We start from the raw sequence: 13776 nt of genomic DNA, 5'->3' as shown, positions 1-13776 counted from the left end.
GCTGCTAATTACATGGATACTGCCTGCATTTGAAATGGCCTTCTATGTGTTGATGGTTTGCTGATTCTCACCAAAAGTTACATACGACCCTAATTCCAAAAAAACTTGAGATGCTGTTTAACCCTTTCATGCATTGTGGTCACTCCAGTGGACAGTTCTTCTCCAGCTGTTCTCTTGTATATTCATAGGTTTTGTTGTTTTAGTTCCATATGAGCCAACACAGTGGACACTTATGCAACATCCCATAATACACTGCAGTTCATATCATTACTATAACTTTGCTGTTCTTGATAAACCTGATCTGCAGTAACATGTTTAAGTGTAAATCAGTTCTTATTTGTTAGACAAAAAGAGTTGTTTTTTCCATATTATATGAGGTAATAACTAGCATTAGAGTATGGTAAAATGTAAGAAAACATCAAATTAGCAGCCTTAAAAATGTTTTTTTTTTATTGTTTTCATTTTACTTTCTGATATTGGGTTTTAAATACATATTTCTTTACTTAAAAAATTAAATGCATGGACATTTTTGTAACTCCATGGAAAAAAAAAACTCGATCGCAATTTTTTTTTTATGCCTAAGGAGGTATAAAAACCCTCCAGAAAAAAAAAATCTTGACTAAGGTTCTCATAATTCATGCATGAAAGGGTTAAGATGTACATAAAAACAGAATACAATGATTCAAATGAGTCAAACCTACACTGTACAAATGAAAGAACCTAATGTAAAATATATCAAATGTTTAACCTTTCTCTTGTGTTAGTTGTCTGTTCCCGATGTATGTGCATTTCTGTTAGCTAAAGGAGGCTTCTCTTTCTCTTTGTTTTCTATAGTTTCACATAAGTTTTCCTCTGTCACATGAAGACTGTGAATAAACGGAGCAAGGTGGGAAAACCGAGTTTGGCTGTTGGCTGTGTAATAGCATTAACATACTGGCTGTACAAAACATTTAGCGAGAACAGGGTGAAGTCTGTTATTATTTACACAACTTTTACATGGATACTGCCTGTATTTGAAACGGCCTTCTATGTGTTGATGGTTTACTGATTCTCACCAAAAGTTATGTACGACCCTAATTCCAAAAAAACTTGAAATGCTGTTTAAGATGTACATAAAAACAGAATACAATGATTCGAACCATCAAACCTACAACTGACGAATGAAAGATCATAATATAAAATATATCAAATGTTTAACCTTCTTCTTGTGTTAGTTTTCTGTTCCCATCTCTTATGTTAACAGGTCAGTTTTGACCCATGTCTTAAATCAGCTCTAAAATACACAATTATCTATCATCCAATTTGTTTCTCATCTCTTGGTTGCCTTGTTAGGTTCCTTATCTAGAAAAATATTGGTTTTAACCCTTTCATGCACGATTTATGAGAACCTTAATCAAGATTTTTTTTTTCCTGAGTGTTTTTATTCCTCTTTAGGCATGAAAAAAAACAGAAAACAATGCAATTTAATTTTTTTCATCAACCAATTTTTCATGGAGTTACAAAAATGTCCACTCAGCTGGACACCATGTGTTAAATTTTAAAGGCAAAGAAACATGCATTTACTGATATACGGTGTGAAAACTATTAAACAAAAACATTTTAATGCTGCTAATTTGATGTTTTCTCACATTTTATCATACTCCAATACTAGTTATTACTTACTTTATAGAAATAATATGCAAAAAAAAAACCTTTTTGTTTAAAAATGCAAAAAATAAATAAATAAAAAAATTCCTGTTGATTGCAATCTAATAACAATTTGCATTTTTTTTTGCACTCAAACATGTTACTGCAGATCAGGATTATCTAGAACAGTCAAGTTACAGAAATGATATGAATGTCAGTGTATGGGATCATGCATAAGTGTCCACTGTGTTGGCTGGTATGGAACTAAAACAACAAAACCCATGAATATACAAGAGAACAGCTGGAGAAGAACTGTCCACTGGAGTGACCAGTATGCATGAAAGTGTTAATATTTTTGGTGTGGGCCTCTGTCCCTTTTTTTTGTCAGTCTGAACTGACCTCACATGTGTAGACACTCCTGTCTGTGCTTGTGCTGTTTTTTTTTTTTTTGTTTTTTTGCAGGTAAACTGGAAAACAAGGCAAAATACACTTAAACTTAAATCACTGTTTCACTTTATATCATTGCTCTGAAATGTGTAAATACAACCAGAGGTCTTTATTTACAGTATTGTGCAGGAAGCTCTTTTAGAGGTAGCTCTTTAGTTCTTTAGCAAGTGTCTTTTAGAGTGTATATATTAACCTTAATGTCAGCCTGGCTACTAACCCACTGTTGTGTTTTGGTTTGTCTGTTTTTTGTCTCGTGCTGTATGTAAAGCTGCTGAATACTTGAATTTCCATCGGGATTAATAAAGTATCTATCTATCTATCTATCTATCTATCTATCTATCTATCTATCTATCTATCTATCTATCTATCTATCTATCTATCTATCTATCTATCTATCTATCTATCTATCTATCTATCTATCTATCTATCTATCTATCTATCTATCTATCTATCTATCTATCTATCTATCTATCTATCTATCTATCTATCTATCTATCTATCTATCTATCTATCTATCTATCTAAAATGAGAGTCCCCAGAAGCTCACATGATTGGGGGAGGAGCGGTCTGTCAGTGTGTTGGCTGACAGTCACTTTATAATCTTATTTTTATAACTGGGTCAAAACCGACCCTAACAACACAAAGGTCATAATTTTAAACAGAGCATTTCATAATTTTGTGAAAAAACCTTTTTTTGTATTATTTTGTTGAAATAGAGGTTCCTGACGATGTTAAAAAGCTTTGATGCAATAAACAAATTTTATGTTAATTTATGCATTTAACCCTTTCATGCATACTGGTCACTACAGTGGACAGTTCTTCTACAGCTGTTCTCTGGTATATTCATGGGTTTTGTTGTTTTAGTTCCATATCAGCCAACACAGTGGACACTTATGCACCATCCCATACACTGACATTCAGACTATTAACTTTATGTTCTTGATAAACCTGATCTGCAGTAACATGATTGAGTGTAAATCAATTGCTAGTTGTTATTAGACGGAAATTAACAGTTTTCTTAAACAAAAAGTTTTTTTTTTAAATATTATCTCCATGAAGTGAGTAAGAACTAGTATTAGAGTATGATAAAATATGAGAAAACATCAGATAAGCTACATTAAAAATGCTTTTTTTTCATAGTTTTCACACAGTACATCACTTTGATATTGCATTTTAAATACATTTCTTTGCTTCAAAAAATAAACACATGGTGTCCAATTGAGTGGACATTTTTGTAACTCTGTGAAAAATAGGTTAACTAAGAAAAAAAAATCATTCTCATTGTTTTTTTTCATGCATAAAAACAGTCAGGAAAAAATCTTGACTAAGGTTTTCATGATTCGTGCATCAAAGGGTTAAAACCCAAAATGGGTCAGTGCTGACCCTAACACAAGAGGAAGGTTAAAGTGAGAAAATTAACAATTTTAAGAAGATAATAAGGCATATTTGAATTTTAGTGTCAACACATCTCAGAAAAGTTATCCCATTCTTGCATGATACAGGATTCTAGCCACTAAACCGTCCTGGTCCTGGGTCATATTTTGCAATTCATGGTGCTCCAGATGTTTTCAGTCGGTAAAAGTCTGAGCTGCAGGTAGACCAGTTCAGCATTCAAAACCCTCTGCTACAAAGCTACGCTGTTGTAGTGCAGACAATATGTAGTTTAGCAAGGACTTGCTAAAATGTGTGAGGCCTTTCCTGAAAAGATGTCATCTGGATGGGAGTACATGTTGTTAAAGCCTGTGCTGACAGTGTTGACAGCACCTTTCCCATGTGTTAGGTGTCCATTTCATAGGCACTAATGCAACCTCATTAATGCACTAATGTTCTTTTGTGAATAATGAATGCAAATCATTGCATTGTGTTTTTATGCAAACATTATTTTATTTTTTACACTTAGCACAAGGTCCCAATTTTTTTTACAGTTTGGGATGGATGTAGTCATTGAAAAATCCTGCAAAGTCAGCGGTATGCCAATGATGCAGATACGATCCGATGTATACTGATTAAAACAAACTCAGCTTAGCTATCTGCATGATTTATTGCATCCCACAATGCATTTATGTCATCCTCTTCTTTCTGTCAAATGGTGGGTTGCAAATAGCACAATCATTGCATTACTGCTACCTGCTCTGCTGGAATTTAGACGAGCGCTGACTATTTACATACAATAAATGTGGAAATACAGCTGAAAAAAATGTAGGCAAAAATTTTAGTGTGCTGCAAAGATGACTGACTAAACATTTAAGTACACAGGGCCATGTATTTCATAGAAAAGGTAATATGCACCAAATATATCAAACTGTTGTGTTTAGCATTTTCAGCTTAGAGTTACCTAGCAAAGCAAAAAACAAAAACAAACTTGATGAAATGAGTTATTAAGCAAGTTAACAGTGATAGAGACTGACAGCAATAATTGATTTCTCAAAGATTTCTTTGAGGTAACATAACATTAACATCCAGAAATATCTGCTGGCAGGTTATTGTTTCCATGGCTTCCATGAGGCTCTGTGGTCACATGAAAATGTACTACACTGCATTAATGTTCACATCCAGCACACTGTACTGTCACTGCTGTGAAAAACAACATGTAGTGCCCAGTGTGGGTTTCTGAACCTGTCAGGTGTCAGGTTCCCTGTAATCAAGCTTTTATATAAACTGAATAAACTTAATTGTGGTGATCAATTATCGCTATGATACGACGGCGTATTAAGGCCACATAGGAAAAATAAAAACACTTGTCACTGCGAGCATAAAGTCATAATTTTATGAGGATAAAGTCATAGCTTAAAAAAATCATAATTTAAAAAAAAATAATGTCTTACTTTTATGATGTTAAAGTTGTAATATTTTGGAAATAAATCCGCAATAGTGCGATGAAAAGTCATAATTTAGAAATTGTAAGGCTGGTTGATGACAGACAGTTTACGGTTATAGATCTCTGGTGTAACCACCGACAGACCTGCAGCCGACTACTTCCACTTAGCTCCTCCTCCAAATCAGTTAGTTTATTACAACGAAACAAACCCAAACGTGTGCAAACTGTCTTCAAAGTCCTTCGACTAATGCTAATGTGTTGATGGTGGGCGGGTTAATAGGCTCAGTATTTGGCCTTTGTGCGTGAACCCCAAATGAAAGTAGAACCTCACAAAATGTTTCAAGTTCTACATTATGCGACAAGTGGGTACAACTATATTCTTGTAAATTATGATATTTTTCCCGCCTGTTTTTACATTACGACGTCATTCTCATAATATTATGGCTTTTTTCTTGAAATATGACAACATTATTCTCATAATATTACGACTTCGTTCTCATAAAATTATGTCTCTTTGTATTCTACTTTAGTCTCACAAAATTACAGGTTTAATCTCGATATTTTACGACTTTATTCTCATAATGACAAGTGCTTTTATTTTCTTATGTGGTCCTAATACGCCGTCGTAGTATAATGAAAATAAAAAGTTATTAAAATCTATAAGGGATATAATGGTTAACCACACCACTTCCTGTTTTAAAATCATACTGAGCGTTCTCAGGCTGATGTTGACAGTCAATAATTTTTGATATGAAATGGAGTTAACAGTGTACAGTTTATGATAGAACTACAGTAATTAACATCTTACATAATATAAACCCTAGCACATGTCTGTAGGCTCTTTACCCTCTCACCCACAGGTTTTCTAATGTTTCATGAGAGACACTTGGTCATAAAATATGGGTAATGAGAGCTCTAGTGGTTTGTCCTTAGGCTGAACAGTTGAACTGTGGTGACCTGGGCAGCGGTGGCTCAGTTTGTACTAGACAAACCACCAACCAGAAGGTGGGTGGTTTGATCCCTGACCACCAAAAACATGTCCAAAAGTATCCCTGAGCAAGACACTAAACCTCAAGTTGCACTCAGTGTTTCACTGATCTGTGACTGTAGCGTAAAGCACTTTGAATATCATTAATGTAGAACGGCATTATATGAGTCCCAGCCCATTTCCATTTTACTGTGACCTTTAGACTTATATGAACAGGCTGCCTTTGCTTAAAATAATGGAGTGCATCATTTAAACCAGTGGTTCTCAATCTTTTTCTGTGATAAAAAATCTCCAGCCCCCCCCCCAACCCCAACAACATTGTAACAGTGGTGCAATTATAACATCAATATCGTAACAATGCTTTTTGCTTTTCCTTGAATAATTTATTGTTCAAATTGAAAGTAACTTAGATTTTTGCTTGAATAATACATAAACCCAACCAGACTGCTCCCTGAGACAATATTTTTCCAAATAAAAATAGGAAATGTTCAATTATCTACAACTATGACAATGAAGTTAGTTTTTTTAGACCAACAAACACATGTTGGTTCCACAGATGAACATGTGACCAATATCAATGGGTCAATGAGCCCGTTTCCATTGCACATCTGAGAACATTGAAGTCCAAACTGTCCAAAGTGGTCCAAAACACAAACATGTGTGTCCATGTGTCTATTCCAGTCCAGTCCTTGTCCATTATCCAAACCTAAACTCGAGGACGAAAAATCTCCAGGCCCCATTCAACCCAACCAACATTGTAACAGTGGTGCAATTAGAAATTTTATTGAAAGAAACATCAATATTGTAACAATACATTTTGCTTTTCCTTGAATAATTTGTTGTTCAAATTAAAAATAACTTAGATTTTTGCTTGAATAATACAAATTAACTCAACCAGACGGCTCCCCGAGACAACAATTTTACAAATAAAAATAGGAAATGTGCAATTATCTACAACTATGACAATAAAGTTACTCTTTTTTAGAACAACAAACACATGTTGGTACCACAGATACCAAACATTTCCATTGCACATCTCAGAACATTAAAGTCCAAACTGGTCCAAAACACAAACATGTGTGTCCATGTGTCTTTTCCAGTCCAGTCCTTGTCCATTGTCCAAACCTAAACTCTTTGTCTAGTCTAGTCACAGATCACCATGGCAGTAGATTGGTTTGGTGGACGTCCATAAAATGAGTCCAGGGTGCTCCAACCATCAAACATTAGTTCCACCTGATACATGTTCTAACTTGAAGAACAAAAAACACCCTGGAGTGATCCCATGACCCCTGGCAAGACTGCCCCCCCCCCCCCCCCCACCCCCCAGGGGCCCCACCCCACAGTTTGAGAAACACTGGTTTAAACAAGCTGAGTGAAAATAGTGCAGTGATTAAACAGGAAGCTTTTAACCTCAGTGTCCGTCTGCTGTGGGGTGTCGGTCTCTGTGGAGCTCTCATTGGTCGAGGTCACCACCGAAGCGATGGAAGTAGGCGTGTCCAGTTCGTCAGTGTTGAATGGGTTGTCTGCAGTTACCTCCTTCACCTCCTGGGACAAGGAGAGTGGAGGAGGCCCCTCTGAACTCTGCTCCTAAACCACACATACATCACTAATATTACAAACCTTATCCAAACAACAGGGAAACGTGACGAGGGTAAAACAGTCCTGTGGTAACACACCATGTCATTAAAGCTGATTAGAGGATAATGGGCTCCGAGCAAGAAGTAGTGCTGAGAGTTCAACACAACACTGCATGATTATCATATAATCTGTTTATATTACAAAATGTGACATGACATCTATTATTCAGCTGTTGTTTTTATATATGTACTCTTGCTTTCAAGGCCTTGTTCACAATGAAACAATAATACAAGCTATTGCAAAGTACTATTAAATAATCAGAGAAAGCAAGAAAAAAAGCTCTCACTATCAAGATTTTCATATCAGTTTGATAATGGTAATTACAAGAATAAATGTCAAATCAGTATTTGTTTTTTTCAATTTAGAGGCTGATTTTTGGTCCTGCAGAAACCAGATGCTTGAATGACTTATAAAAGATGAAAACCAGATGAAAAATGATGGAAAAGATCAAAGTGATATAAAAGATGCAAAAAGACACAAACAAATGAACAAACATAATGAAAACATTGTAAAAGATGTAAGAGAACAAAAATGACATAAAAATTCAAGATGAAAAGGAAAGTTATTTGTGGTTTTAAACTCTACATTCTTTATGGTCACAGGTAAAATGATATTCAATACATATACTGTAGAAATACCCTGAAGTCTAAAGACTCACTTTGATTATTGTGAAATAAAAAATATGTCAATTTAGAAATAATTCTCATTTTTATCACTGAGCCCATCTTTTACTTATTACTTTTTATGTCTTATTTAAGGTTGAGATGAAATAGGACAGAAGTATTGATATATTCATTTCATCTTTATTCAGCTCATAATTTCTTAAAGGTATAAATAAAGGTATCGATCTGACGAGAGCAAGTGATGCATAACATGTCAGATGAATTTAATATGAACAATGATACTGCACATTTGTTATTGCCTGTTTGTCTGTTAGCAAGATAACTCAAAAAGTTATGGAAGGATTTGGACGAAATTTTCCGGAAATGTTGATACTGGCACAAGGAACAAATAATTAAATTTTAGTGGTAATTGGGGGGAGTTGCGCTCTGAGTGCTTTTCTAGTTTCCAGTGTGGACTAATGTGTGTTTTCATTTATTTTAAACCATAATTAATAATACCCAGATTTTCCAGTCTGTTATAATTTTGGACATCAGTATCTGCCAATATCTACTGATACAATCCAAAATCGGTATCTGCATGTAAGATGCCTTTTCACTGACGGCAGTGGCAGATATTTATGTACGGTGTTATATTAAAGATTTTTTCATAAACATATACAGTATGTAACAGAAATTAATTCTGGTATTAGCACGAGCTATCAGAGCCAAGAATTTAGCACCGGTGCATCCTTAATATTTGATGAAAAAAATGAGACCCCAAAGACACTGACGCTGACTTTAAAGTAACGTGCTAAATTTTATTGCAAGTTGTTAGCCACTCGTTAACCAACTTGGCTATTGCTTTAGGTGTCATAACCAACCTCTTCCCTCCCTCCCCTCTCTGCCTACACTACTGAAGCAAACGACCTGGAATCCATATAGAATGGAACAGAAACATTGTAGAACCAGGTGCATACTGTAGGGGCATTTTCAGATTGATAGAACCGTGCCGGTGCCGGTTCCCACTCCTAAACTTAAAATGGACAATGTGTTCACAGCAAAAGTCAGAGTGTTCAGGAACGGAAAATTTAGTTGAGAAACTGAGTTGTAATGTTCTGTGTTGTATTAACCCTATAACATCAAACGTATCATATTTGATACATGAGTTTTGAAGCCCTCTACAACATCAGTGTGATATTTTTTTTCTTGAAAAACCTGATGTATATAATTAGATACATGCAATACACAGATAGTCCACCAGAGGGGAGGAATTCATTCACCAGAGGCCTTTCCAGTGACACTACAAGACTGTCATTAATGAGGAAGGAGGAAGAACTGTGACAATTTTGAAAAGGAATTAACAATTTGTTAGACATGTTTGTGTTACATTATGTTTTTGTTTTTTGAAAAATAATAATATTTGAGCATTGAGACCCGATGGATCAAATATGATACAAAATTGAAACTCATATATGGAAATTGATGTTTGAAAAACGTTTTTTTGGTTGTTCAGAAGGACCAATAAAGGCTCCAGTTTCAAAGAAATGGAATTTTCTGTCAATGATTTCATGGTTCAGGCTTTACAGGGTTAAATAAAAACCATCTTTTGAGAGTTCTGTGTCATTTTTATTGTTGCTCATTTTTTCTCTTAACACCTATCCCATTATGCATCAGTCCTACTACATCTACGGTAAATGTCGAGGGACAAAACAGTAGCAATGAACATGGGCCGTTCACGGGCAAGCACTTAGGTTTGGGAGTGGGAACCGGCTCCGACACCGGGCTGGCCGGTCTGAAAACAGCTAAAGAACTTCTAGCTGTCAGCTTTTATTCAGCGGTAACTGGTTTGGATGCAACTTAAATGAGGGAACTAGTTCAAGATGACTTGAATCTGGTGATTGGTAAGTTGCAATTTGTCAAATTCTTTCCACAAAACTCACCAGAAGCCACAATTTAAGGGTTGCTAAATTTTCCTCTGGGGGAGCATGCCCCTGGACCCCCCTTAGTGTTGCTACGTTACCGACACAGCACTGCTGCTACAAACATTTCTAGGGGAAACACTGCGTACACTATGTCAAAACGGACCCTTTAAAGAATACAATGGCATTTTAATGTATATTAGATAGTGTCTGATCAATACAAATGAGATGATTTGGTGTGAGATCCACCACCAGAGAATCAATAATCCAGCTGTTGCTCTGATAAAACACTGTTGTTCTGTGCTGTTTCCACTTGTTTGTGTCAAGCAGAGCTCCAGTTTTGTCTCCTTTTAAACAAAATGGTTTCATTTACCAGAGTGGATTAATTATTCAGCATCTTGGTCTGAGAAAAAGCCGGAGGTAGTGTTTGACTGTAAACACATTTTTGTGCTGATGTTATTGCAAACTTCACACTCGTTTTCATGTGTTTATAGAAAGTGGCTTCATTATTCATGATCTCATTCATCTTTATCTGAGTATCTGATGCACATTTTAAAGTCTTGATGGCATTCAGATCACAGGAGGGGATTTTATCTAAATCTAATACAAACAATTGTGCATAGAAATCCATCAAAATATCAGACAATGTAATTAAAATGTTCAGTCATGAAGAAAATCAATGTCCCTTCATCATTTATGACACATTTTATGATTCTTTATGCAATTCTCTAAAATCAATATTTCATTTAAATACATAGAAATATGTCAGGGTTTATTATCTCTCCTGAAATCTACCATCCTGATACAACAAAAGAGATAAAAGGGGGAGAAAAAAAAAAACAACAACTGTCAACTGTTAAATCTCCCAAACTCTCTCCTCTGTGAGGCTGCGGCATTAAACTGAACTCAACTCCACTGCATTAAATGAGGCTGCAGTGAAGCAGTCCCTGAATGTGGCGGGAGATGAGCTTGATTTCCCTTTATAAACACAAGAGACCATCATCTCCATGTATGAAATGTGTCAGAGGGACAAGGCGATGAAAGGGTCACACGGGAGAAATTGGCAGCAGGCAGCTGATGGAGGCTTGAGCACCGCTGGGGGACGTTGATTGGATATTGTTAGGCAGCAGTAAATGAACGCCTGGGCAAAAAGACAGACAGGGTGCTAGTGTCCTCTACAGACAGCTTGATTAAGGATTTGGAGGACGATAATAGGCTGGACAGGGGCCTGTGCGCTGTCCCTGTCTGATTCAGGCTCCAGGGAAGGCCAGGCCACTGTGAGTCAAAGCTCATTTAAATAACTCACTGCACCATCACTAACAAAGTGTGCTAACACAGCCAAATAGGTCAAGATGATGATTCTGAATTTGACTAAGTCTTAACAAATGGGTTATTATATATAGATGTGAAGATGCAGTGATGCAGGAGACAGAACGGCATGATTAGCATCTTGCTCCCGTCAACTCTCAGTATTGAGGCCAGGGTATTATTTTGGGAGACACAGTCTGATCTAACGCTGTGTGAGTTTAGATGCTTTAGTGACCAGCTCAAGGGCACAACAGACACAAAGTAGGATTCAAACTTGTCACAAATCCATCCCATTTGGAAGGCACCACAGAAAAGGAAGGAAGGTTTGGAAAATGTAATTAAATGAGCACATCTGCAGGGCAAATCCATACCTGTGATCAAACTTGAGGTTAAATTAGCTTTGACAGGTGGTTTATCCGGATCAAACTGTGCGATTGACAAAGTTATGCTTTGGCTGGATAATAAAACATGACATCAGCCCACTGATGTCAGAAGGCATTAGTCACAACTTTGTCACAACTCATCTGCCCTTCACTATCTGTTGAATCTGATCCTCATACAAGTGACTCTACATTTACACATCACCTGAAAAACCAAAGCATTACAAGACTTTTTACATATGTGACATGCAGAACACTACTGTGCATCCATCTGTTATGTAATACATCTTGTTCGGCCACAATTCAACCAGGCTGGTCCACTGAGACAAAACACTGATTGGACATGACAGTCCAGAAGAACAGCAGGAAGAAGATTCATTTTCAAACTTTCCATTCAGAGCCTTTTCTCTTCCATCCTGGTTGGTCTCTGCTCCTCAAAGAGTTAAATGCTGCATGGTCAGATTTAATGTCTACATCACGGCAATACACTCACCAGAGTGTGTGCAGCATTTCCCCCTGGAGGGACAACCTCTTTTAATAATGCAATCAAAGATTAGCCCCCGTCTTGTGAGCTTGACTGTGCATTCTGTATACATGAACAACCATGCATGTGAGCACGCACGCACACACACACACACACACACACACACACACTTGATGAAGCTGTTAGCATCATGTCCCCATGCACACAAGGAGACTGCACCTAACAGCAGTGAAGAGATGAGGAGGAGAAGCTGACTGATGCCTGTTTCATTCATCATGACAGCAGCAGAATGTAAAGCTGTACAAGGGGGCTTCAGTTCTCTGCAGAAATAAGAGCAAAAAAACTGCAAAAAAGAGGGAGGGTTCACAGCAAAATAGAGCCATTCCAGCACACAACACACACCACTTACCTCCTTCACTTCAGCAGGCATTGCCAAATCTTTTCTGCTTCTCAACAAATGATGAACAAGATGTGTCCCCAAGTGAGACGTCTGTTTCTCTGCACCTGCTCTGCTGGATTTTCTTTTCCTTTTTTCCCTTTTTTTTTTGCCTCGACTCTCCCTTTGAGCGTTTGAGGCAGTTCAGACATGAGCAGCCATCCTTCCTCCCAGCTCTCACCAACACACGTCCGCTCTCTCTCTCTCTCTCCTCCCTCTCTCTCTCTCTTTCTCTCTCTCTCTGCCTCTTCCTCACTCTCTCTGCTTCTATATTCCTTTCTCTTGCAAACACACTCTACATGCACCATGCACACATTTGCTCAGTGCTACCCTTTCTGTTCCATATGTCCAAACCCACATGAGGAGCTTCCAATGCCGGGCTCTCCCTCATCATTACTGCACTCCTCCTCTGATCTGATCTGTGCTGCAGTTTAATGTGTGCGCTATTAGCAAGGTGCTGAATCAACACATGTGTGATGCTGTGACTGTGTGTGAATGGCTTAGGTAAGTGCAGAGCGCTGCAATCGCTGCCCGTTTTCTTTTTTTTTTCTCTGGCAGCTTTGGTGCACAGGCATATACACACACATACATACACACACACATGCATACATACGGGCACTGAGTTCCCTTTGGGCACACAAGCAGCAGATGCAGCTGGAGCACAGAAAAGCCCGCACTAGTTCAGTCCTGTGTCACCCGTGTGCAGTGGAAAAAGGGGGGGTGAGGGATGGATGGGAAGGGGAATGTGGAGGCATGGGAAGGTGCAGAAAACAGAGAAAACACTATGCAGCATCGAGCAAGGAGACACCAAATATGGCTCTTTAACTCATAAAGACCCAGTGCTAATTTTATGTCAGTTCTTTCTATCGAACCTTTCTTTAATTTAATATTATCCTCTGTGTTTTTCACTTTTTACTCTACGTTATGTTATGTCCTACATTTAATTTCCTATACTTAAAACTCAGAGTAAATTCAAAGGCTACATCAAAACAGAGCAAAATGAAGAAAAAGTGACATTTTCATCCAAATCTCTCATTAACTGAACATAAACCCAGTGTGTCCATCCACTGTCATTGATCCAACTCCATGGGTTTTACTGGTAAATCAATGTTGTAGAAGATGACGGTGTT

At 37.3% G+C, this 13776-nt stretch overlaps 1 protein-coding gene across 3 annotated transcripts in view; it reads right to left on the bottom strand.

Annotated features, from left to right (window-relative positions):
- The window catches only part of arvcfa (ARVCF delta catenin family member a), a 62180-nt gene extending 49056 nt beyond the window's left edge, over positions 1-13124 (bottom strand). Inside the window, exons 1-2 of one of the 3 annotated variants that reach the window (XM_030150168.1) lie at positions 12620-13122; positions 7290-7466 (exon numbers count right to left, since the gene is read on the bottom strand). In XM_030150168.1, the coding sequence (XP_030006028.1) occupies positions 7290-7466; positions 12620-12640 (198 nt within the window). In that variant the 5' untranslated portion in view covers positions 12641-13122. Of the gene's footprint in view, positions 1-7289; positions 7467-12619 lie in introns of all 3 variants that reach the window. The other 2 variants (XM_030150169.1, XM_030150170.1) reach the window with 2 other exon arrangements.
- Between the last annotated feature and the right edge of the window lie 652 nt (positions 13125-13776).

This window comes from Sphaeramia orbicularis, chromosome 12, assembly GCF_902148855.1.
Source record: "Sphaeramia orbicularis chromosome 12, fSphaOr1.1, whole genome shotgun sequence".
In the NCBI taxonomy this organism is placed as follows: Eukaryota; Metazoa; Chordata; class Actinopteri; order Kurtiformes; family Apogonidae; genus Sphaeramia; species Sphaeramia orbicularis.
Note: the sequence above shows the minus strand (reverse complement) of the source record. Positions and strands in the feature narration are given on the sequence as shown.